This window comes from Chanos chanos, chromosome 4 (genome assembly GCF_902362185.1).
Source record: "Chanos chanos chromosome 4, fChaCha1.1, whole genome shotgun sequence".
NCBI lineage: Eukaryota > Metazoa > Chordata > Actinopteri > Gonorynchiformes > Chanidae > Chanos > Chanos chanos.
The window spans coordinates 12,647,681-12,670,201 of NC_044498.1; the positions used below are offsets into that span (position 1 = coordinate 12,647,681).

Below are 22,521 nucleotides of genomic sequence, written 5' to 3' on the forward strand. Positions count from 1 at the left end.
AACATACATGCACACGGAACACACGCATTTACGTGTCTCAAAATCTGATTTTGACAGAGAGTATTTTTTTCAGCATTATCATGTCATGCGAAGATTAGTAGCTTTGTAAAATAGTGATAGCCTATTTTCGGTGGGCTCATCATGTGTGAGCAAATAGTCAAATTCGAAATTTCAACCGTATCATCACACAAGCTCTGATGAGCTGTTCTTTAAATGTACACATTTAAAGCTATAATTACAGATTCTGTTCCTAACTCCAGCCCCAAATCTCAGTAACGTGATGTGCAAACAAGAGGCGGAGCCGTATTTATGCGTTCCCGCAGACACATTAGGAACAGAGGCTGCTCAGTGCATACTAAAAAGGTCATTGGACATTGAGAAACAGTCGTATTATTGGGTAACTTGTCATACTGAAACCGCTGGCTTTCCTACTGCGGCATTTTAAAAATCATTCGGCTTTGTTTGCATTGCAAGTATGTTGGTGGATTTCGAAAAGCTGCGGATGACAGGCGCGGGGAAAGCCATCGCTGTCCTCACCAGCGGTGGGGATGCACAAGGTAATCTAAGTGCTTTAAAACGAGTTCGTTGAGAGCATTGAGAGCAGGCAAGGTTAGCTAATCATTTACTCTCCAGTAATGTCACACTGCGCCTTACTTCGCCAGTAGAGTCAGCTCATTTATCCACCTGTTAAAATCCATTCACTTTCTAGCCACCGTGCTTAGCAGAAGATGGTATGAATTCACTCGATATAGGCAGCATTATGTTCCTGTTTTTGAAATGTATGATTCCGCATGATAAAAAAAAAAATGCGGACACGGTATAGGAAATGCCTGATAAGACTGCCGGGATTTCGACAAATCCTCAAGATCAAATATGTTATTGCCAAAATGTGTAAATAAGTGCAAAATTCTGTTGTTGGGCACATGAATAGCGGGGCTGCTGAGCGATATATCTTACGTAACATGTGTAATGTCACGTACAGTGTCTTGGCTGGAGTTTGTGTTTGTTTCTAGCGACCACCACATTGTAATTTCATACAGATTGTTAGATTTTACAAGTCTACCAGTTTCTCATCTTAAATTAACGTATATATGTACAAGTGGATTTTTTATACTTAACTTTCTACTGAAAAACTTAAATGAAAGAATAAAAGACCGTACACAAACTGTGTGAAGTTGCAGAACTCAGTGTTCCTGCAAAATGAGACGTCAATAATGCTAGCGCCGTTTTGCACTACGCTTTGCTGACCTTGAAAATCAATATAACACTTTAGATATACCATGTCACTTCGGAGGTATAGCGGCTCGTAGTATGTATGCGCATTTGGGTGTGTCAATGTATGAAATGTCTCTGCAGGAATGAATGCAGCTGTACGAGCTGTTACACGGATGGGTATATATGTTGGAGCCAAGGTCTACCTAATCTATGAGGTAAGCTGCATTGCCCACCTTGGTAATACTGTCCACAACAATGTGTTGTGACAACCAGTGTCTTATAATAATAAGTCTACTGGATGATGTCTCAGACACATATTTATGCCTAAAGGGTTATCAAGGTCTTGTGGATGGAGGTGACAACATCAAGCTCGCCAACTGGCAAAGTGTGACCAACATTATTCAGCTGGTAAGTCAGTTAGATGAATGACCAATATTATTCACATCAAGCTTCGAAATGTAAGAATGAGAAAAGAACGGTCTGAATATTTTGTACTTTACAGCTTTGATCACGCATATCCTAATTACTTTAACAGCTGGCTTCTAATGCATCAGCCCTGAATACTTATCCTCATGGCCTTGCTAATTACATTGCTAGTTTGATGGGAACTTAGTCCAAGCATATGGATGGAGATGGCATTTGTTTGCATAGGGACTTAGAGCAGTGTAGGAGCACATCATCTACTGCAAACGTTGTCCTAGTGTTTGCATCGCATTCTGTCAATATTACTGACTCTGCTCATAACGAATGTGAAAAGTCTGCTGTCTGTTTTTCTTAAAATCTTACTACTACCATCATCTCTGCTGAGCTATTTAATGACCGCAAGTGAGGGTATGGGATTGGACGAGGAGTGACAGGGCTGAGTGAGGGGATTAGTTCTGTGAGATTACCACAGTGATCTGCTGCAGAGATCCTCTCACACAATAATGAGTACACAGGTCAGGTGATCACAGTTACATGCGAGACATGCCCGCTGTCACGTCACATGGTGCATGTATGTATGTGAATGAGAGAGAGCGAGAGAGCAGATGTGATACAGACATATAGAACAGGCATATACAGCCATCTTTTCTCTTTGCTAATACTGGTATCTCCATTCTTCTAACAAAATCTCTCTCTCATTGAGTGTCTGTCTTTGTCCCCAGGGTGGTACAGTGATTGGCAGTGCCCGCTGTAAGGCTTTTACCACGCGTGATGGGCGCTTGGCAGCTGCCTTCCACTTGGTCCAGCGTGGTATTACCAACCTGTGTGTTTGTGGGGGAGATGGGAGTCTCACAGGGGCCAATATCTTCCGCAATGAGTGGAGTGACCTGTTAGCAGAGCTTGTCAAACAAGGTAATGCCAAAGAAAAATGTTTTCAGGAAGTGAAATGCCAGTCAGATATAAATACGCAATTTTAGAGAGCTAACTCCCATTATAAGCAATTATGAGGGGCAAAGTTTTCCTTAAATATAACTGCTTTTTGTGAGGGCAGGGGGAAGTTGTTGGAAGTAAGCGCTTCTCAGTGGGGGTTTCAGTAAAGTTAGAGGTGGTCCAGGAAAAGTTAGAGGTGGTCCAAGGTAATAATTAGCACAGTCATGGCATGAAAGTTCAAGCTGCTTTTATATACTGGGGTTAAATTTTCATATTTCGGTGTGACAATCTTATGGAAATTTCCATGTGTAACATATAAGAGACCAGTCAAAGTCTCTTTATGCTCAGCGAACACTGCCTTAAAGTCGGCCTCTGGAGAAATATGACACACTGAAAGGTTGGCAAAATCTGAAAACACAAGCACACTAATGCTCATCTCTGTTAGGAGTAGCTGCTCATTAACAGTGCACTCTGTCCTGTTGTGTGGCTATAGACTTCCGCTTCATTTACTTACATCAATTACAGTCAATAGCTGCTCTGTTTATTTCGCTATTGAACGCTGCTGACACCATGGCACTCTGTGAGAAAGGGCAGGATTTCTGTGACACGCATATGATCTAGCATCTTATGTAATACATGTAGGACAAGGTATTTGCCATTACATAAACGGATACTGGCTCGCCACCACGGATTTGATATTATTTTAATGGGGTCTTTTTTGGTTGTGCCTGTGTGTAACTGTGTATGCATTATTTTAATGGGGTCTTTTTTGGTTGTGCCTGTGTGTAACTGTGTATACATTATTTTAATGGGGTCTTTTTTGGTTGTGCCTGTGTGTAACTGTGTATGCATTATTTTAATGGGGTCTTTTTTGGTTGTGCCTGTGTGTAACTGTGTATACATTATTTTAATGGGGTCTTTTTTGGTTGTGCCTGTGTGTAACTGTGTATGCATTATTTTAATGGGGTCTTTTTTGGTTGTGCCTGTGTGTAACTGTGTATACATTAGGGAGGATCACAGACTCTCTTGCTCAGCAATACACACACCTGAACATTGTGGGCCTTGTCGGATCCATTGACAACGACTTCTGTGGGACGGACATGACCATTGGTGCAGACTCTGCCTTGCACAGGATTATGGAAGTCATCGATGCCATAACTACAACTGCCCAGAGGTTATAGGCCGCACACAACAGCACAGTGACTGACCCAAATAAACCTTTGGTTAAAAATAGATGAACTTTAAAAGTCTTTAGTGACAGAGTCACGTTTGTCAATTCAAAGTGTCCTTTGGACATGTGATGTAATGTTTGAAAGTGACACTGATTTTTAAGAAGAAAGCGAAATTTTACTTAAAAGAACAAAATGTCCTGTGTTGCCACTAACCTTTTAAAATTTAAAGACATTAAAATTTTTGGTTTTCGTACACTTAGTTACAGTTAGACACTTACATCATGTACACATAATGCTAATACTCAAATGAAGATGGTCCAGGTAATCATATGAAGCTGTGTTTACTTTTTACAGTCACCAGAGAACATTTGTGTTGGAGGTGATGGGGAGACACTGCGGGTGAGTTTTTTTTTTTTTTTTTCATTTTAGGTCTGCTCTTTATTGACATCTGAGGCTCGTTCAGTCTAGGAAACAGGGAGGTAACATTTAGCACCAGCTGGAATCCACGCTAATTTTTCCCCCCCGTTTTTCCTCTCACAGGTACCTAGCTGTGGTTTCAGCTCTGGCATCTGGTGCCGACTGGGTCTTTATCCCAGAGGCTCCTCCAGAGGAAGGTTGGGAAGACCACATGTGCGCACGACTAGGGGAGGTGAGATGCGGACGCTTAAACCCTGCTTTTGGGAGGGCTGGAGTGAAGGAAGCTCCATATAGATAGTCAGAGAACTTTCTGTCGTAGCCCATTTAGGAGCTAGAAACTCTTGATTTATTGGTTGTGTCACACTCTTCACTTTGAGACAATCCTTTACTTGCAAATGCAGTTACGCACTTGTTCTTAGTAGAAAGCAGCTTAAAGCACAATAGTGCTGTTATTGTTGTGCAAGACGTGCACAAACGTTTTGGCAAACCCAAGAACTGGTGCAGTAGAGAACCTGTCACTTATCGTAAAGAATGCTCGCTGATGACTTGGTGTCCAGTGAGTGCCAAAAGCTTCCTGAGGATTGCATTGTTTGACGTTATGCCCCCTACAGGCTGTAAGATACCTCTGAACAGCTTCAGTTTTACAATGATTTTTTTCAGCTGTTAACAGCCTTTATTTTTGGTCTGAATCTATTTCAACCCCATACTTCAATATTAAATGTCCATTGTATCAAGCAGAAGTCTGTTAAAAACATGTTCCCAGGGATAGCTCTGATCAATATACCATCACGTGGCACAAAACCTGCAGTAAACTGCGGTCATGTTCCTCCAGGATGTCAGAGAACACAATGAGATCATCCAAAAAGACCAGGACTTGCTTTAAGTTCATGTCCTGGATCCACTTGTCTATAACTCTTTGGAATCCACTTGGAGCATTTGTTATGCCTTCAAACATAGCATTAAACTCCTAAAAAAACCCTAATGGGCAGACTAAGACAATCCTGTCTTTGTCCATTTTTTCTACATCTGTTCTGGTAATGTCAAGTAATATCCTGACTCAAATCAAAAACCACTCTGACTCAGTCAAACCAGAGAATATTTGAGGTATCTGTTCTCTGTAGTCAGTACAGAGTTGCACAAATAGAAGTTATTTAAGTACAGAATATTGAAGCACCAGAAAGTTAAGTTTGCAAGGAGGTTCCTTGTGCATGACACTGATAATATATGTTAACAACTAGGAAAAATATTCTCAGTTATGATAAAGCATTGACTCTCAGAAGAGCTTCTTAACATTTCAAGTTGCTATAAACAACATGAACTGTATATAAGACACTAAAAATGACGTGCTATTATGTTAGCAACAAACTCACAAAATGATGAATATGCACAATGCCCAGCAGTGTGCGTGATATGAGAATGTATGATTTCCAAATTTCTAGTCTTGCATTTGCAATATTTTACAAAGTAATGCAGATGCAGACGAACATGTTGCTTATCGCCATCCATCACGAGCTTGAGCGTAACTGAAGTCTAGCTCTCTGCTGCCACCAAGTGAGTTACAATACATGGCAGTACGGCCCTGGATAATGTGATATTGTACCAAGTTGGGAAATTTTGTATATTGTTTGATGCGCATGCTTAAAAGAGGACAGTTTTTCTGTCTCACAGTTTGTGCAATCTGATGTGTGAGCGTGCGTTTTTCATTCTACAGAGTCGCAGCAAGGGCTCCCGGCTCAACGTTGTGATCATCGCAGAAGGAGCCATCGATAAACACGGCAAACCCATCACCTCCACCTACGTCAAAGACGTAAGGCTGTTATCAGACGCGGTGATATCATGGAGCGTATCGCTTAAATACGAGACGCGTAGTTGAGAAAACTGTGCGTATCTGCGTAGTGTGATCACTAACTGATGGTTATTATTGAATTCAAAAGGTAGAGATGAATGCCCACTTTATGAACAGTGCTATGGCTAAATGACCTGTCACCTATCGGTTATAGTCTTTCCTTAACTGCTGATTTTTATTTTTCTTTTTCCTTTAGTTGGTGGTGCAGAGGCTGGGGTATGACACTCGTGTAACCGTTTTGGGGCATGTGCAGAGAGGGGGCACACCTTCTGCCTTTGACAGAGTACTGGTAAGTTCACTCGGAGATGGGCTGATGAAACATGCCTTGCAGTAAAGATCGTGAGCAGTGAAGCAATCCAGACAGATATCTCTCTGCCTCTCTTGATGAACCTTTCATCTATTTTTCTTTCCCCTTATCTATTTTTGCTATGTGGTGACCTGATTTTTCAGTCTTTTTTTTCACCTCTCTGATTTTGCATTCATTTTTTGACTCATAGTCACTCTTCTGTTTTCAAGGATGGTTTTCATCTTGTCTGTTTGTAGAGCAGCAAAATGGGAGTGGAGGCAGTTGTTGCGCTGTTGGAAGCTACGCCAGAGACTCCAGCCTGTGTTGTTGGCCTGTCTGGTAACCAGGCGATGAGACTACCCCTCATGGAGTGTGTAAACATGGTGAGCTATGGCCTTGTCATTATTATCAATAGTGAGACAGAGGGAACAAAAAGATTCTCACGTGTTTGAAGAAAAGTCACAGGCTCTGATGACCACTCGGTGTCCAATGAGGTTGAGAGAATTTCGTTTTGTGTTGTCTGGACTTTGATAGCAGACACGTGATAGCAGACACGGTTTTAGGCTCTCAACATCTGACAGATATTAAAATGTTGTCTTGCCAAATGACAAACATTAAAGTGTCATGGACATATCTCTAAGCCAGACATGCTAGCTATAATTTACCTAGAGTATAGGAGTACCTAGAGTGTAAGACTATAGAAATTGCATAAACACTTGATTTAAACTGTATGCCCACTTTTGTTATCAATGTTATTATTCCTTTGTGTTTAGACGAAGGAAGTACAGAAAGCCATGAATGAGCAGAGATTTGATGAAGCCATCCAACTACGTGGAAAGTGAGTACATCTTAGTATGGAATGTTGGTGTTTGTGTGTGTGTGTGTGTGTGTGTCTGTTTGTGTCTGTTTGTGTCTTCAGATAAATAAACAATTTGATGTTTACAGGAGCTTTGAGAATAACTGGAACACATATAAGCTTTTGGCTCACCAGAAGCCTGCTCAGTCAAAGGTAAGGAAATCAGAACGTCTCTACCTAGTTATTGTTTGTGATGTTCATTGCCGCATACTTGATTGGCCTATCTTTTTTTTTCTCTTTCTCTCTCTCTCTCTCTCTCTCTCTCTCTCTCAAGAGTAACTTCTCCATGGCGATTCTGAATGTGGGGGCTCCTGCGGCAGGTATGAATGCAGCAGTAAGGTCAGCAGTGAGAGTGGGGCTTGCCCAAGGTCACAGGGTCTACACCGTCAATGATGGTTTTGAGGGCCTGGCCAAGGACGCGGTAAGTCCAACGACTCTGTACACAGTCCGACTTTACCCTTCAACGTTACAATCACTATTTAGCCTGTAAGTCAGTCAGTTAACCAGTCAAGAAACCAAGCCAACCATACTGAAGTTAGACTCAAAGCAAAAGAAAGCATGACAGCAGGCATCTTTGGTTGAGGTAAGACAGCTGACGGCTCTGATGGGTGACTATAAAGGATTGTCTGTTCTCTTCGGGTTCTAGATAACTGAAGTGGACTGGCATGGTGTCGCTGGATGGACAGGCCAAGGAGGCTCACTGCTCGGGACTAAACGGTGAGACTGCAGTCTTTGTGTGTTTCTGATGTCTGAATCCAGAGCAGAACTAGTACTTTTCAAAAGCAACTAAATTTATGAGAGTCTTTTTTATGTGTATCCCCTTAGAACACTTCCTAACTCCTGCATGGAAAAAATTGTGGAAAACATTGGCAAATATAGCATTCAGTCTCTGCTCGTGATTGGTGGATTTGAGGTAAATATTTAAAAAAATGTCTGTTTGGCGTGTTTGGCACTATGTGTTTGTCTCTATACATATGGCTTTGTTTCTGTACATATGGCTTAACATCTGTTTGTATTTTCCTGATAACTTCCACAGGCTTATGAAGGTGTTCTGCAGCTGGTAGAAGCGCGTGGGCGCTATGATGAGCTCTGTATCGCAATGTGTGTGATTCCTGCCACCATAAGTAACAATGTCCCAGGCACAGATTTTAGCCTCGGGGCTGACACGGCAGTTAATGCTGCAATGGAGGTGAGATTACACTGTTAGGAGTCAATTTACTGTGTAATTTCTACCGTAAAACACCTACCTTTTTTTAGGCTCTGTTTCCTGCCAAGTCAGTTCCTATACTGTACCAAAGGAAATGACTGAAAACGGCCCACATTCCATCCTAATTGCATGTCACTGTCTATCCTTCATCCCCAGAGCTGTGACAAAATAAAGCAATCTGCTTCTGGGACCAAGAGGCGTGTCTTTATAGTGGAGACGATGGGTGGATACTGCGGTTACCTAGCAACCACTACTGGCATTGCTGTGGGAGCAGATGCAGCCTATATTTTTGAGGAACCATTCAACATTCATGATTTGGAAGTGAGTTTCTGTGAACTGTCTGTAGCTACCTTTAAATAGTACACCAGCTTTACCCCTCAAGGACTGCTTAAAGAGCTTTTGTTCGACTCATTCGTTAACACAGTAATTGTCTTTGTCTCTTTAAGCACATTGTCATATCTCTGTGTATCCTGTTTATGTTTGTCTGTGTATCCTGTTTATATTCTGTCACAGACCAATGTGGAGCATCTTACAGAGAAGATGAAAAATGATATTCAGAGAGGCTTGGTGCTGAGGTAAAACTACACTTCAGGAGACAGACATGAAAAGCATGTACAGTTTGAGTTCTGAGGCTGTGTAGCATTGAAATGATCAATATTTTACTTAACTAATAAGAAGTTCTTTCATAATTCGTGGATGTTTCATTTGTAACTATACAGTAGTTTCAAAAATTGTACCTTGACGTTTTTGCGGTTTGCGTCTACTCTCACTGCAGGAATGAGAAGTGCCATAAGCACTATACAACTGATTTCATCCATAACCTCTATTCAGCTGAAGGAAAGGGTGTGTTTGACTGCAGGGTTAATGTCCTTGGTCACTTGCAGCAGGTAAGTGTCTCAGGCTTCACAGAGTTCCATACTGTATGCTCTGCAAGTTGTTTAGACTTGGAATTTTAATTGTAATGTGTTTTGTTTTTTTTCAGGGTGGTGTACCAACACCGTTTGACAGAAATTTTGGAACCAAACTGGGTGTTAAGTCTGTTCTTTGGCTAACAGAAAAGATGAAGGACACCTACAGGCAGGGTAAGGACCATCTGAAAAAACCTGAATAGGGAAAAGTCAGGAAATAAGGGAGGTTCGCTAAACACGTTGGTTTTCTGCCCACAATTCTAATTATAACTCCCTGTAGCTGTTTCCAGATGTATATATTTGATAATCATTTTCTCTGGAGTTGGAATATTCAGAGAAACGTTTGGACCATACGTGTTTTCTGCTTTGCTAGGTCGTGTGTTCGCGAACGCTCCCGACACAGCCTGCGTTATTGGTATGAACAGGAAAATTTTGTCTTTCAGTCCTGTGACAGAACTGAAATCCCACACAGACTTTGAGTGAGTCCCACAATATTTATTTACTCTGACTAAAAACAGTTGCATAAACCGGCTATTGAACTAGTCACCAGATCACCCCGATCTACTACTGTAGAAAATATGTGTATGTTTAATGTTTTGAAGTACTCCTCCTTGTGCTACAATCAACTACATGCTGTTGATGTGTAAGAATGCGGATATCTGTGTGATGAGAGGCATAAAGGATGAATTAATTAATAAGGCTTATATGTTTGTAGTCATAGGATGCCCAAGGAGCAGTGGTGGCTGAACCTGCGGCCCATGCTGAAAATGCTCGCCAAGTACCAGACCAGCTTTGATGAATATGTGACTGGAGAAATCGAGCATGTGACACGTCGGACGCTCAGCATGGAAACTGGATTTTGAAAGCTTTACCCACCACTTCCTTTTGTCTCCAGCAGACGGTGCTATAACTAATTGTCATGCCATCCTAACACAATTTACCCTGTACCTCTCCTTCTGTGTATGATTCTTGCTTGATAATGCTTGCTGTCATTGCATAGTCAGTGTTGGCCTACATTAATGACATGATGTAATTCAATAAATGAATCCTGCTTGAAGCTTTTGAATGCAGATGACAGAATTTTGCTGAATTCAGTTCTGTGTAGTACACTGGTTCTTCTGAGAGAAGAGTTATGAACTACTACTACTCCAAAAAAAATGAGTAACATTTGAAGTTGTATCTGTTAACAGTCTACACCTACTGTGCCTTTGTTAAATGTTTGTTTTTAGTATCTTTGTGATGAATTTTACTGTCATAGTTGCCACTTACCATACAATCGTATTAAGGTTTAATTTATTAGTATGTAATAAGTGAACTGAGTAATAGTTATTGCACCGACATCAGATCATACAATCAGACCAGGTTGATCCATGACAGTATGCGTGAAATAAAATGAGGCTGTACGGCGGAGGTTAAAACAATTTCCGCGTCTGAGATCTGTCAAGATTGTGGAACTTTGGTTTCAGATCCATTCCTTCAGCAATCTCATTACTTTTTAATCTAAATCAAAAATCCTTGTGTGTTTGTTGGTAGAATCCTGTCAGATGCTTTTGTTTCTGTTTTCTATGTGAAGAAGTCATAAATGGTTTTGTTATCATTACAGTATGATCATTGAATTAACTTGTATACCTCTTGGAAAATCACATTTCAATGAATTCAACAGTTTTATCACTAATTAGTCAGTCTGTGTTCTAATCAGCCCCCAGAGGATTGTAGTACACAGAGATGATGTTAATATCTGTATTTTCTTGTCTTTATACCTTGCACTGACCTGTAACTGAATTGCCACTTTTCTGCCGTCCAAGTTTTCTAATTAACTTGAACCCTGACCCAGGCTTGCATGCCTGTTATGATGTATTTATAAGTGTGCATCTGTGCTAACATACGGTATTAAAATGATGACTATTGAGGCTTTGTGATTTTATTCAGTGTACATTTTTGCACTCTAACTTCTAAATGCTGATATCTTGAAATAAGACATTCCTTAGTCTTTGTTGTATTTCGGGGACCATTTAGTTTATTTGGCAGTGTCAGCTCATTGACTGGGCTTAGTTAGAAAAATACATTGCATGATATACTACATCGCACGATTCGTCCTATTTATTATTATGATTACGGTTATATATATATATATATATATATATATATATATATATATATATATATATATATATTCTTCGTCTTCTTTTTCTTATTATTATTTCACCGAGTAATAGAGACAAATGTACGTAAAATTCAAAAGAAACGATGAGTTGGTCCTCCTCTATCCCATAATGCCAAGGGCCTGGTTGGTAAATCGCGCGTGCGCACTCTGTCATCCCTCTTTTGGATCCGCACCTCTTCTGCTATAATGGTAAGCGATAGTGGTCTGCTAAAATAATCCTTCTTAATCAAGTTAATCATAGTGTATTTATCCATATTTCCCAAATTTGAGGGTTTCAATAAATGTATGGAGCACTATCGCTTAAGTAGTGGAGAATGTTTTGAATTTAATAAAGCGAAATTTAGTTGTTTTCAGATGTACCAAAGCTAAGTGATAGCATATATGGGCCTGTGCTATCGTTGGAAGGGGTCATACTGAAAATACACGTAGTGAAAATACACAAATAGAGCCGTTCGGTTACAGTGCAGAAGTACTAATATATGTTTCTCGATTGTTGAGCTGTTGCAACTGAAGAAACTTAAAGGCCTTGATTTTAGCCGGTCACAGATAGCCATGGACTGCTGACGGCTGGTGGCACTAGCGGCTCTGAATTTGTCAGTGTAGAGGCGCTTAGAATTTGTTTAGAGGTGTTTGAAGTTACTGATTTGTTAGGTGTCTTTTGGTGTAAGATTGCTCGCGTGGCAACATATCTCAGCAACGAGATGAAAGGAGATTGCAGATTAGATGGAAGTGATTTTTCTTCTCTCAGAGAAGTGTTCTTAATTCGAGGGGTTCTGTGCTATTTCTGAGAGTTTCTAATGCGAGGTGGGCTACATACGATTTGAGTTGAAGGTACATTGTTAAAGTTTGACGTGCCATTGTGTCGCGTTCAACACTGTAGAGATTAGGACGACTGCATTATACTCTAACGAAAGGAGCTAACCAGACATCTCTTTGCAGGCCAAGCGCACCAAGAAGGTGGGGATTGTGGGGAAGTACGGCACCCGTTACGGTGCGTCCCTCAGGAAGATGGTGAAGAAGATTGAGATCAGCCAACACGCCAAGTACACCTGCTCCTTCTGTGGCAAGGTTAGTGTTTTTTGGATGAAGCCAGTTTGTATGCATTCAGGTTTGAAAAGTTTTAAATCACTTGTAAGGATGCAGAGCCTGTCTGTAACTTTTTGCATGTATTAGTGTAAGTGGTTGTTAAGCCAGCAGAGAGACGAGCGTGAAATAGGCATTTAGTTGGCAGCGATCTATAGCACTGTTTGCTCTTTGCATTATGCAGAGGGTGGAGGTTTGGTTTTTACTGTGCAGTGTTTAGTGTTCTGTGAAACACTTGTTAACCGTCCTGATCTTTTCACAGACTAAGATGAAGAGAAAGGCTGTTGGTATCTGGCACTGTGGGTCCTGCATGAAGACTGTTGCTGGAGGAGCCTGGACATACAAGTAAGAATCATTTGATTTGTTTAGGAATGGTCAAGTTCTAATTACTTGCCACTGTCAATCAGCGATCCAAACCCATTGGAGTTTACGAAACCTTAAGTAGCCAGCGCTTTTGTTGTAGAATTTTAGTGTTTTTCTTGAGTAATGGAGCCAAGAAACAAAATGGGAAATGATGCCCTATTCACATTGGACTACTGTATCTCAAGTCACCTCTGAGATGTATCCCTAAAATTCTATCTTGAATTATCTTTTGAAATATTATGAAGTGACTGTGATTTGGGCACAAGGTTAGCATATTTGCTAGTGTTCGATATAAAATTGACTAACAATATACATGAGTGAGTTGGCGTTCAGTGAACTGTAGTTCACACAGCTGATTTCAGAAATCCTGAAATCAAATCCAGGTCAAGCGTTTCTGCTCCAGTTTGATTGTAAGCGATTGCAATTCTGCATTGAACTATAGCTAGTTTTTGATCATGCTGTTGTACCAAAAATTTTGATATCTTGATATATCCCTCACCCCATCACTGACTTAGGGTTGTTTGGGGGGGAAAAATAGGACACTGAGCTCTTTTGTTTGCTGCAGAGCTCCTGAGAGCAGTCACCATTCAGTAGAGGATGAGTTGGAGCAAACTTGATGTTTCCCCCTTAATATACATCACGAGAATGTCTACGTTCCGTGCAGAATAAAGACACAACGCTAGACGCAATGCTAAACGTGATTGGAGTGTAATCGTGTGATGACGTTTTGTTTCAATATCGATCCTTTTTTTTTTTTGTTCCCCGTCTGCAGCACAACGTCAGCTGTCACAGTGAAGTCTGCCATCAAGAGACTGAAGGAGCTGAAGGACCAGTAGACTGGGACTTTTGTTTTTGTACAGATTAAGATCTCCCTGTCTCAGACATTGCATTTCATGTGGCTCGTTGGAACATCCCACAATAAATTGAAGTCTTGAGCGGGCTCTGCCTCTGGTTCTTTTGTCCAATGCACACAGGATTAACACGGCTGTTCTGTTTATCAGAGCGCTTAGGTACCTTTTACATGTTCAGCATCTCCAGAAATGGGCCTATGTGGGGTGCATATTTGCTATAAGAAGAAGCTGTGGTTTTGATATGAGGTGACGTGACAAGATGCCTTTCATTTAAATGCAACCCTCATCAACTGCAGCTATACCCACTAATTCAGATAGCACAAATATTGTCGTTAATGTCCTGTGCCGTAAGAAAGTTTATATTTGTGTTTTTTATTGCTGTCATGTCTGCCTTTGTAGTTATTTCCCCCAAAAGCTTTGATATGAAAGTTCTTGGGAGAGTTAAGCTACAAATATAAGCTTTACAAGCATAACCCAAGATGCCTGGGAAAGGCTCTGTGCTGTACCATGCTGGATGCTCTCAATGATCAAATTATTGAAGAAATATGAAAAGTGTCAGCTTTGCCTACGTTTGTGTATTGGATTTGGATGTAGGGCTGAGTATCAGGCCACAACCCTGCCTTTAGTTAATTGTGTAACCTAGATCAGTGATCTTCAACTCCAGTCCTGGGAATCCACAAAATGACACGTTTTTCTGTAGCCCAGCATTATCGTGTCTAATTCAAACTCTATCGGCTACTGAGCCCTTGGCTTCTTCAACTAAATATGCAGAATATCTCCGTTTAACTCTGATTACTTGCAGTTAGAAGGGTCCTTCTTAGGCATTTAACGTAAGCGCGGTCTTGTTTACATACAACCCTTAAGTTGTCGAGGGCACATCTAATACCGCCACCGCCCGGCCCCAGCATTATTTCCCCAATATCAAATTATCTCAGTTTAGAGCAATATTCATATGATTGTTTAGGAACAGAACATAGAGATCAAAGTTTTTCTTAGTTCTAATCAAAAAGTGATCCAGTATTACCGGCATCGTTTAGGCAATTGTAGTACGTCCTTAACTCAACGGAGGCTGCTGTCACGTGAACATATGACGCCGATGCACAAACGTAGATACTCTACAAACATTCAGTAAGTATGGCGACCTCCAGTGTTTTTAAAGTGGGTCTGTTCAGTCACAAAGTAGCAATAGTGACGGGTGGTGGAACAGGAATAGGAAAGGCTATCACAAATGAATTGTTACAGCTGGGTATGTATCAAAGTATATTCATACTCCAATACGAGTATTTTTGCTTGACTTTATGTGCGGCCGTCCTTTGAACTTTGCCCTGGAAAGTTTCGTCTTCTCAGTACATCTGGTGTAAAACATTTTCAAACTAGATAGCGAGTTAAGCAGAAGTTTAATATTGGTAAATGCACCACTCCTCACTTTACAGTTAGCCACCATATTTAAACGTGACCAGGTTAATTCAGGGTGCGCATTAATGTCATGTCAGCTGCATCTGTCTGAGGCTACGGACCCGTATCAAACTTTACGAGGTTCAAACTTTAAATGGAGATCCAACAACACTATTAAAATCACTACCAGAATAAAACAAATAAAGAGAAAGCCTGCAGCAAATCTAATGGGTGTGTATTTAAACAAATCAATGATCCTGTTGAGAAATAATCGAAGATAAACTCAACACTTAAGTGTAGAGGAAGGAATTTCTCATGGGCATGCTTTATCATAGGATGTAATGTGGTGATATCCTCCCGCAAACTGGACCGCCTAGAGGCTGCTGCAAAAGAACTGTCTCAGAAAATTCCCTCTTCCAGCTCAGCCAAAGTGACCCCCTTTCAGTGCAACATTCGCAGTGAGGCGGAGGTGAAGTATCCCACAGACAATCACTGAATAGGTGTTTGCATACAGGGCAGGCAGCTGTGGGTGAGGCTTGAACAGGGCTATCTTGTTAAAGCTTGTCATCTTACTGTTATAATGAAATGAAAGCACAATGAAGGATGGAGATTGCAACAGTGTGTTTTCTTAAATGTTCCTTTTTCTGCTTGTAGTCATCTTAACTATTCCACTCTGTGACACCAGTGGGTAGCCAGTTAGAGCATAATGGATCAAGCTGCAGTGCTGTTATTATGTCATCAGTGTAGTCAGCATAACATTACCCGAAACAAAAAGAGCGCAAATAAATATCTGTAAAATACATCTGTTTCAAACATTGTAGACAGAGTTGGCACACAAACGTATGATCCATGGTACAGGCAGTTTGTATAGTTTTCTGTAACACACTTAAGCCACACATGAAATGTTACTGTGACTAATGAATGTGGTTAAGGTCTGCAAAATGTGTACTTGTTTATAGATAAGCCATTGTACAGCCAATTTCTGACTGTAACTCCGAATAGGTAAGGAACTTGGTTGCCTCGACACTGAGGCTGCATGGGAAAATTGACTTCCTGGTGAACAATGGTGGTGGCCAGTTCCCCAGTCCCGTGGATCGGATTAGTGTTAAGGGATGGAACGCTGTGATTGACACCAACCTAACTGGGACGTTCCTTTGTTGCAAAGAAGGTCAGTTTTAGTGGTAGGATTTGTATTTTAGAAAGTAGTGTAGTGTAGTAATTGTCTTAATCATAATCCAGATTCAGTATTTACATTTTAGTAATAAAATGTCATTTTTTGCATCTTAGCTACTTTGGATAAGTTGTTATTTGCTCCCTACAAGGATATAACTAGAATATGTGCGTGGTAATAAGGATGTTGAAATGAATATGATCAAACTGTCTACTCAACTTTCAAATAATGTGGTAAGGACAATCATCTATTAATCACATTTGCCATCCTAAGTGTACTAAACGTGGGTTGCATCTGATCAAATGTTGATTTGTGGCTAGTAAATGCCAGGACAGTAATATGAATATGGTCACTGACTCTTTTTTTTGGACTCTTAGTGTACAATGCATGGATGAAAGAACATGGCGGTGTAATTGTAAACATCATTGCTGATATGTGGAAAGGTTTTCCTGGAATGGCGTAAGTTGTCATCCTAACTGAAGCATCATAGCACTCTTAGGTCAACCAGAATCTCTCTGATTTTCAGATGTCTGATCTCCTCCTCTACAGACACACAGGAGCTGCAAGGTCGGCTGTAGACAACCTGACCAAAAGTCTGGCTATTGAGTGGGCCTCCAGTGGGGTCAGAGTCAACTCAGTGGCACCAGTAAGATATGTGATTGTGAAAATGTTTTTTTTTTTTTTTTTAATCTTTGGCCTTACCTGAGCCATCAGTTATGTAACTGCATGGGACTAGTACACTAAAATTTTGTTTTGGTAAACAATTACATGAAGATCAATGGACAGATTTTTTTTTTTTTGCAGGGAACCATTATTTCCAAAACTGCAATGGCCAATTACAAAGAACTTGGTCCCGTGTTATTTCAGAAGTCTGTGTCTTTCAGTCCAGCTAAAAGACTGGGTGTCCCAGAGGAGGTAAGTGTGTGTGAATATGGCAAAATTTCTCCTGCTGACTTATGTCCTACTTTTGATCGAGAAATGGTGTTTGTAGTGAACCAGTCCACCACTATGTTGTGGAGGTTGCAATCACAGAGGCTTTTGCTGGTAGTGATATTGTTTAAATTCAACACATTTTACACAAGCCACATTTTTCAAGCATAACTTGTGTGCCATGAATATTTAGGCCTGATGAAAATAAATTGTTTACTCTGTAACGATCTTTGACTATCATTACGATAATGTGTTGAATTTTGTGAATTTATTGTAACTAGTAGAGGGATTTAATGCTTCTCATTGTCTTTTATTTCTCTGCTCTTCACTGCAGATTTCTCCAGCTGTTTGCTTCCTCCTCTCGCCAGCTGCTTCCTATATCTCTGGGGAGACTCTAAAGGTGGATGCAGGCCAGAGCCTCTATCATTCCATGTGGGAAATCCCAGGTACTTGCTGGTCATGCTTTGGGAATGGTTGAACACAATTTGATTAGAGACATAATTAAATTATACACAAAGAGGGAACACAAATTAGAGAGTAGATAGGTGTGTCTTGGTAGTGTTCTTTGCTGAGAGAGCATGCCCCCCCCCGAATTTTAGTTTTTATTATCGTATATGCTGAATTAAAGAACAGACTAATTACAAAAACTGATCAACGTTGAATGTAATCTGTGTAAAAATATTCTCTCTCTCTCTTACCCCCTTCCTCTCCCTTTCCCTTAGACCATGATGCCTGGCCTTCACCTCCGGAGGGGGAGAACACAGAAGTTCTGAATGAAATATTGAAATCCAAATTATAACACTATAGCAAGCAGGTTATAATTCTGTCACAATCCTGCCTGCTAGGCTACATTAGCCAACCGGGGCAGTGGAAGATCAGTCGAGTTCAGCTCATTGGTCTCAGTATTTGCTTTTAATGTCCTTTTGCAGCTGTGACACGAATACCATTATCCTTGAAAAGAACTTTTTTTTCAACAGTTCGCTAGTATGCTCAAATATTACAGATTTACAGGTTTACCAAGCCAAACTGATGTGCAAGCACTAAATATTTTGAAGTTTATGATGACTTTACAAGGACTGATCTGTGAATAGTTAGAGATTGATTGTTCATTTGCTGGAGATTTTACTATCTATAGTTTAATACGATGAATAATAAATTTCTGTTTAATTGTGTCATGTAGATCTCTGAAACACTTTGCCTTAAGGAGAAATGGAACTGCAACCACGTCCTTTGTGCAACTCACCATGTATGTAACAAACAGACTTCTGAGACACTGACTTGTATAAATTCTGTAAGCTTCGATAAATTGTTTATGGGTGTTCAAAATATCGTTAATTTTTGGTCGAATTTTCTGGTGCCTCGTGGACCGTGTGTGAGTTACCTTCAAAAATACGAGCTGGGCTAAGCCAGTCAGTTGCCAGGCAGGGATCACCATACTATCAGCATGAGCAGTAGCGTTTCGCTGCAAGCACACAGGCCTTTCCCGATTGGACGACGCATGGAATGGGGTTGGGCAGGCGGAAGACATTGTGGAAACTGTGGCCGGAACAGCTTTGTCAGACATAGGATTGCAATCCATCGGTTGGATGCATGTGTCAGAGATTCGGGAATATTTGTAAAATTAAATGCATACTAAAGTGTTTTTCTGGAGATTTGGCTGCACTAGAATTTCTCGGAAACGCTTTAAACAACCTTGTCAGCTCAATAACGCTTTTCATCAGCGTTGTAGTCCCTGGAGTCAGGCGTGTTTGGCTACTTTAAAGGAATGTCTTTAATTTTCTACATCGGACATATGTGATCATGTTTTTAAATCTATTTGTTCCTTAATGCATTTCCACATTTCATATAACACATTAGTATTCTCTACGAAGAAGTGCATTTAGTGTTAATTTACCCACGCTACAACTCCGTGCTGCTTAGACTGCTCTTCACACTCAGCATCTTTCGGTGTACATGCACTGCCATAGATAGAGGTGTGGCATGAGAGTGGAGGCCTCGCAGGAAGATGCCAGTATGGGACAAGAAGGACAAGCAGATGTTGAAGAATCCCCGGTGGTCTCACCGAGGAGGGCAGATGAGGAGGGAACCAACACAAGAAAGAAGAAGAAAAAGAAGAGGGAGTTAGAGTCCATTATTGTTTACCACTCAGAGGCTGAGAACCAGGGTGAGGATGCAGGAGAGGGAAGCTCTGCAGATGGGGCCAGAGCCCTCAACACACCCTCAGAGGAAGGTAAGATTGCTATCACTGGCTTTGATAGTATAATCGCTAATAACTGGTTTTGGAGGCTACATCTCGTTCTCTTTTTGAATTAGGATGACTGGGTGCATTTAAATCCTTAGCTGCACTGTAAAGAAGAATAATAGCATTTAAATGATTGGAGGAGAAATATAATCCAAGTTTAGATTTCTTATTAAGATTATTTCTAAGCAGTTTAGTTCTTTTCCAGCAGACAGTGACGACAATGTTTCTTTAGTGGCAGAGGGAAACCTATAGCAACCTACAACCAAATTGTTGAGGAACAGACATGGCTTTCAACACAGCTACACAGTTTTGCTGATTTTGAATGAATAGTCCATTGAATCAAATAGATCTAGTCAGTATAAAACTCCTCAGATAAAACAACACTCTTTCTGTCCCATTAAGTCAGATGGCAAAAAGTATATGAGCACCTCTGAGAATGGACAGAGTTCTCTTGAACTGGGGTGGAGAAGTGATTTTTGACAGGAAATGTAGTGCACTGACAACAGTCATATAAAGCCAGATCAGCTGAGTAATAAATTTGGAAAAACAAAATCATGCGATTAGAGAAATAATAAATAAATTATAATGACCAATTTTAATTGTATTGTTCCAGATTGTTGTTCAATCCAGAGCTCACAAAATGAATTACTTCAGCTTTGCACATTTGTGCAATGGATGTGTGTAGCTGAAGTAATGGGAGCGGAAAGGGGGTTAAGTGTTGCCTAGCTGGTAGATGGCTGATTGGAGAGCAGTCATATGAGGAGTACATGGCATGTACATGGAGCAAGTTTTAACAAGTATCAGTGGAATCAGACTGACTTGAATACTTGGGAATGATAGAAAAAAAGTTCAGGGGCAGTTTTTTTTTTATACTTTATTTATTGCTTAATAGCTTGCCATAAGCAGCATCTAAAAACAACACGAGATTGCATCTTGTAAGTTAGACCACATGTAATGTCAAACAGCATTAGTTTTCAAAAATAAACACAAAAATTGCAGATGCTAGAAACACTCAATTTTGCTAGTGCCTTTGAAGTGGTAGAGCACAGCTAGGACAAGACCTAAGGATTGCTTTTGATAACGCATGTAAATTAGTTAACAGAGAAACCTATTTTTCTCCTACACTTACGTCTTGTTGTGCCCCTTATCAACAGAGGGCTGGAGCATACCCCCAGACAGTCGTTTCGTAACCCTGACCGGGACCATCACTCGGGGAAAGAGGAAAGGTCAGATGGTGGACATCCACGTCACGCTAACAGACAAGGAGCTGAGAGACATGGCCAGGTCGAAGGAGCGTTTGGACGCAGAATGCGAGGAAGGAGTGGAGGCCAGGAGATCTTGTGCCTTGGGTCTTGGGCAGGGCCCGCACGTGCTCCTCTGGAGCCTGTCATGTTCACCGTTCATCTTCGTCCTATCCTTCATCACCTCCTTCTACTACGGCACACTCACTTGGTACAATGTGTTCCTGGTCTATAACGAGGAACGAACTTTTCTTCATAAGGTCACCATGTGCCCACTCCTTATCCTGACATATCCTGTGCTGATTATGGTGCTATGTGTTTGTATGGGTCTGTATGCTGCTGGAGCCCAACTCTCCTGGGTATTTAGTGAGTGGTGGCAAGCAGTGAAAGATTTGGAGAAAGGTTTCTGTGGTTGGCTGTGTGGCAAGCTTGGCCTGGAGGATTGTGCGCCGTACAGCGTTGTGGAGCTGCTCGACTCCGACACACTCTCAGGAACACTCCAGATGAAGAGGTCAGATGATGTGGAGCAGACGTCTTCTGTTTAACTGCCACAGTTATTTTGTGTAGAATAACTGCTGGGTGCACTACACATATTTTGGGACTTTTGGTCAGCTTTCTTCACATGTCTTCAAACGACGCATATTTGAGGTGTTTCATATTGTGAATGCTGGACTACAGCACACAGTGTTTTCTTCATCTTGAGTCCACTCTTCACTATACTGCAGATTTTGTCTGTTCTTCTCACATACAAAGCTGTGTCTTAGGATCTGTTTTTTGCTTGTACTTGAGGTAGATGAATTGTGTACTTCACTGTCTGTGATTGCTTGCTCTATACGCAAGTTTTTTAAGTGTTGTTATTTGGTTAAAAATGAAGAAGGGTCTGAATCATGCTCTCATGTCTTATGTTTAATGTGTTTCACCAACATATTAAAATTTTCAGCTCATTTTTTAACCATCAGTTACTGTTTTCACAAGCACACTCTGAACCACGTAAGCATTGCATGCATTTCCTTGACCAAGCATTAAATTTTTTGTGTTTAAACAGAGAACCATGAATCTAATAGGAGTCATAGCATTGTCATGGCAGTCATTACCAAGCACATAAAAGGTGCAAAGAGCAGTCTTTCATTCCAAACCTAAGACTGTCCTAAAGAAGATATGCAGTCAGAGGTACGGCGGTGCCACTCTATGGACGACATTTTGAGTAATGTGCATTTTGAGAACACAACTGACTTTTAATATGACTGTTACTCTGTTCCATCCACTGTAAGCAAGTCTAGCTTAGGCTGTTGGAAATTGGGGGGTGCACCTGTACTCTAGAAAATGCTGTAATATGCTCTTGTGAAAATGATTAAAAAGCACAAATAAGAGTTGTGTACAATCTGATGATCATTATGTACTTTTGTCTGTGCATGAGTTCACGTTGTATTGTGGGGAAAACGAATCAAGTATTCACTTTTTCAAAAGTTCTGCTTCATTTTTATTCATATGACCTTTGTTATTTTAATCAGTGATCAATAATCAAAAAATGGGACAGGAGTTTAAGCCAGTTCTCAATGTAGCGTCACTGTTTGTATGTGCAGTAAAACGTATTTCATTTTGGTTGGAATATTTAGTACAGATCTTGTTTGATCGAATATGGATGATATCACTATGGTACATGTGTGCATTATGCAATGAAACATTATCATATTGATCTACCTGCAGTTTTCCTTTGAAACATTCCAGAATCAAACAATTTGAACTAATGAAACTATAGCATTGTCTATAAATGTAAAGAGACAACAGAGAGACATTAGATACAGTATCTAAAAAAAATTA

General features: G+C 40.6%; 4 protein-coding genes across 6 annotated transcripts; all 4 read left to right on the plus strand.

Moving 5' to 3' along the window:
* The first annotated feature begins 362 nt into the window (after positions 1 to 362).
* On the plus strand, positions 363 to 11,167 carry pfklb (phosphofructokinase, liver b). Of its 3 annotated transcripts, XM_030770490.1 has the most exons (22): positions 363 to 557; positions 1,357 to 1,430; positions 1,546 to 1,623; positions 2,361 to 2,550; positions 3,577 to 3,742; positions 4,095 to 4,139; positions 4,281 to 4,389; positions 5,869 to 5,964; positions 6,200 to 6,292; positions 6,547 to 6,672; positions 7,063 to 7,127; positions 7,235 to 7,298; positions 7,420 to 7,566; positions 7,792 to 7,862; positions 7,971 to 8,058; positions 8,182 to 8,334; positions 8,509 to 8,673; positions 8,866 to 8,927; positions 9,128 to 9,239; positions 9,335 to 9,434; positions 9,634 to 9,739; positions 9,976 to 11,167. In XM_030770490.1, the coding sequence occupies exons 1-22, from the start codon at positions 476 to 478 to the stop codon at positions 10,121 to 10,123; spliced, it is 2,340 nt and encodes a 779-aa protein (XP_030626350.1). In that variant the 5' UTR covers positions 363 to 475; the 3' UTR covers positions 10,124 to 11,167. The 3 variants fall into 3 exon arrangements, with proteins under 3 accessions (XP_030626350.1, XP_030626352.1, XP_030626351.1); XM_030770492.1 differs by lacking the exon at positions 6,547 to 6,672; XM_030770491.1 differs by lacking the exon at positions 6,200 to 6,292.
* Positions 10,631 to 13,810, plus strand: rpl37a (ribosomal protein L37a). Its single transcript, XM_030772078.1, has 5 exons — positions 10,631 to 10,636; positions 11,542 to 11,613; positions 12,364 to 12,492; positions 12,770 to 12,852; positions 13,643 to 13,810. Exons 1-5 carry the CDS (start codon positions 10,631 to 10,633, stop codon positions 13,704 to 13,706), a joined length of 354 nt encoding a protein of 117 aa, XP_030627938.1. The 3' UTR covers positions 13,707 to 13,810.
* Positions 13,811 to 14,855: 1,045 nt separating this feature from the next.
* pecr (peroxisomal trans-2-enoyl-CoA reductase) lies at positions 14,856 to 18,512 on the plus strand. The gene is made up of 8 exons (XM_030771460.1): positions 14,856 to 14,967; positions 15,452 to 15,585; positions 16,119 to 16,284; positions 16,665 to 16,746; positions 16,837 to 16,933; positions 17,092 to 17,202; positions 17,552 to 17,663; positions 17,940 to 18,512. The coding sequence occupies exons 1-8, from the start codon at positions 14,856 to 14,858 to the stop codon at positions 18,014 to 18,016; spliced, it is 891 nt and encodes a 296-aa protein (XP_030627320.1). The 3' UTR covers positions 18,017 to 18,512.
* A 678-nt stretch (positions 18,513 to 19,190) lies between these two features.
* Positions 19,191 to 21,245, plus strand: tmem169a (transmembrane protein 169a). Its single transcript, XM_030772890.1, has 2 exons — positions 19,191 to 19,447; positions 20,614 to 21,245. The coding sequence occupies exons 1-2, from the start codon at positions 19,198 to 19,200 to the stop codon at positions 21,243 to 21,245; spliced, it is 882 nt and encodes a 293-aa protein (XP_030628750.1). The 5' UTR covers positions 19,191 to 19,197.
* Positions 21,246 to 22,521: the final 1,276 nt, after the last annotated feature.

Coding starts and splice junctions, on each gene's coding strand:
- pfklb (XM_030770490.1), top strand. CDS start 476: ATGTTGGTGGATTTCGAAAAGCTGCGGATGACAGGCGCGGGGAAAGCC. Junction 558..1,356: donor CAGCGGTGGGGATGCACAAG/GTAATCTAAGTG, acceptor ATGTCTCTGCAG/GAATGAATGCAGCTGTACGA. Junction 9,240..9,334: donor TCCTTGGTCACTTGCAGCAG/GTAAGTGTCTCA, acceptor GTTTTTTTTCAG/GGTGGTGTACCAACACCGTT.
- rpl37a (XM_030772078.1), top strand. Junction 11,614..12,363: donor GCACCTCTTCTGCTATAATG/GTAAGCGATAGT, acceptor ATCTCTTTGCAG/GCCAAGCGCACCAAGAAGGT. Junction 12,493..12,769: donor CCTGCTCCTTCTGTGGCAAG/GTTAGTGTTTTT, acceptor ATCTTTTCACAG/ACTAAGATGAAGAGAAAGGC.
- pecr (XM_030771460.1), top strand. CDS start 14,856: ATGGCGACCTCCAGTGTTTTTAAAGTGGGTCTGTTCAGTCACAAAGTA. Junction 16,285..16,664: donor GTTCCTTTGTTGCAAAGAAG/GTCAGTTTTAGT, acceptor TTGGACTCTTAG/TGTACAATGCATGGATGAAA. Junction 16,934..17,091: donor GAGTCAACTCAGTGGCACCA/GTAAGATATGTG, acceptor TTTTTTTTGCAG/GGAACCATTATTTCCAAAAC.
- tmem169a (XM_030772890.1), top strand. CDS start 19,198: ATGAGAGTGGAGGCCTCGCAGGAAGATGCCAGTATGGGACAAGAAGGA. Junction 19,448..20,613: donor CAACACACCCTCAGAGGAAG/GTAAGATTGCTA, acceptor CCTTATCAACAG/AGGGCTGGAGCATACCCCCA.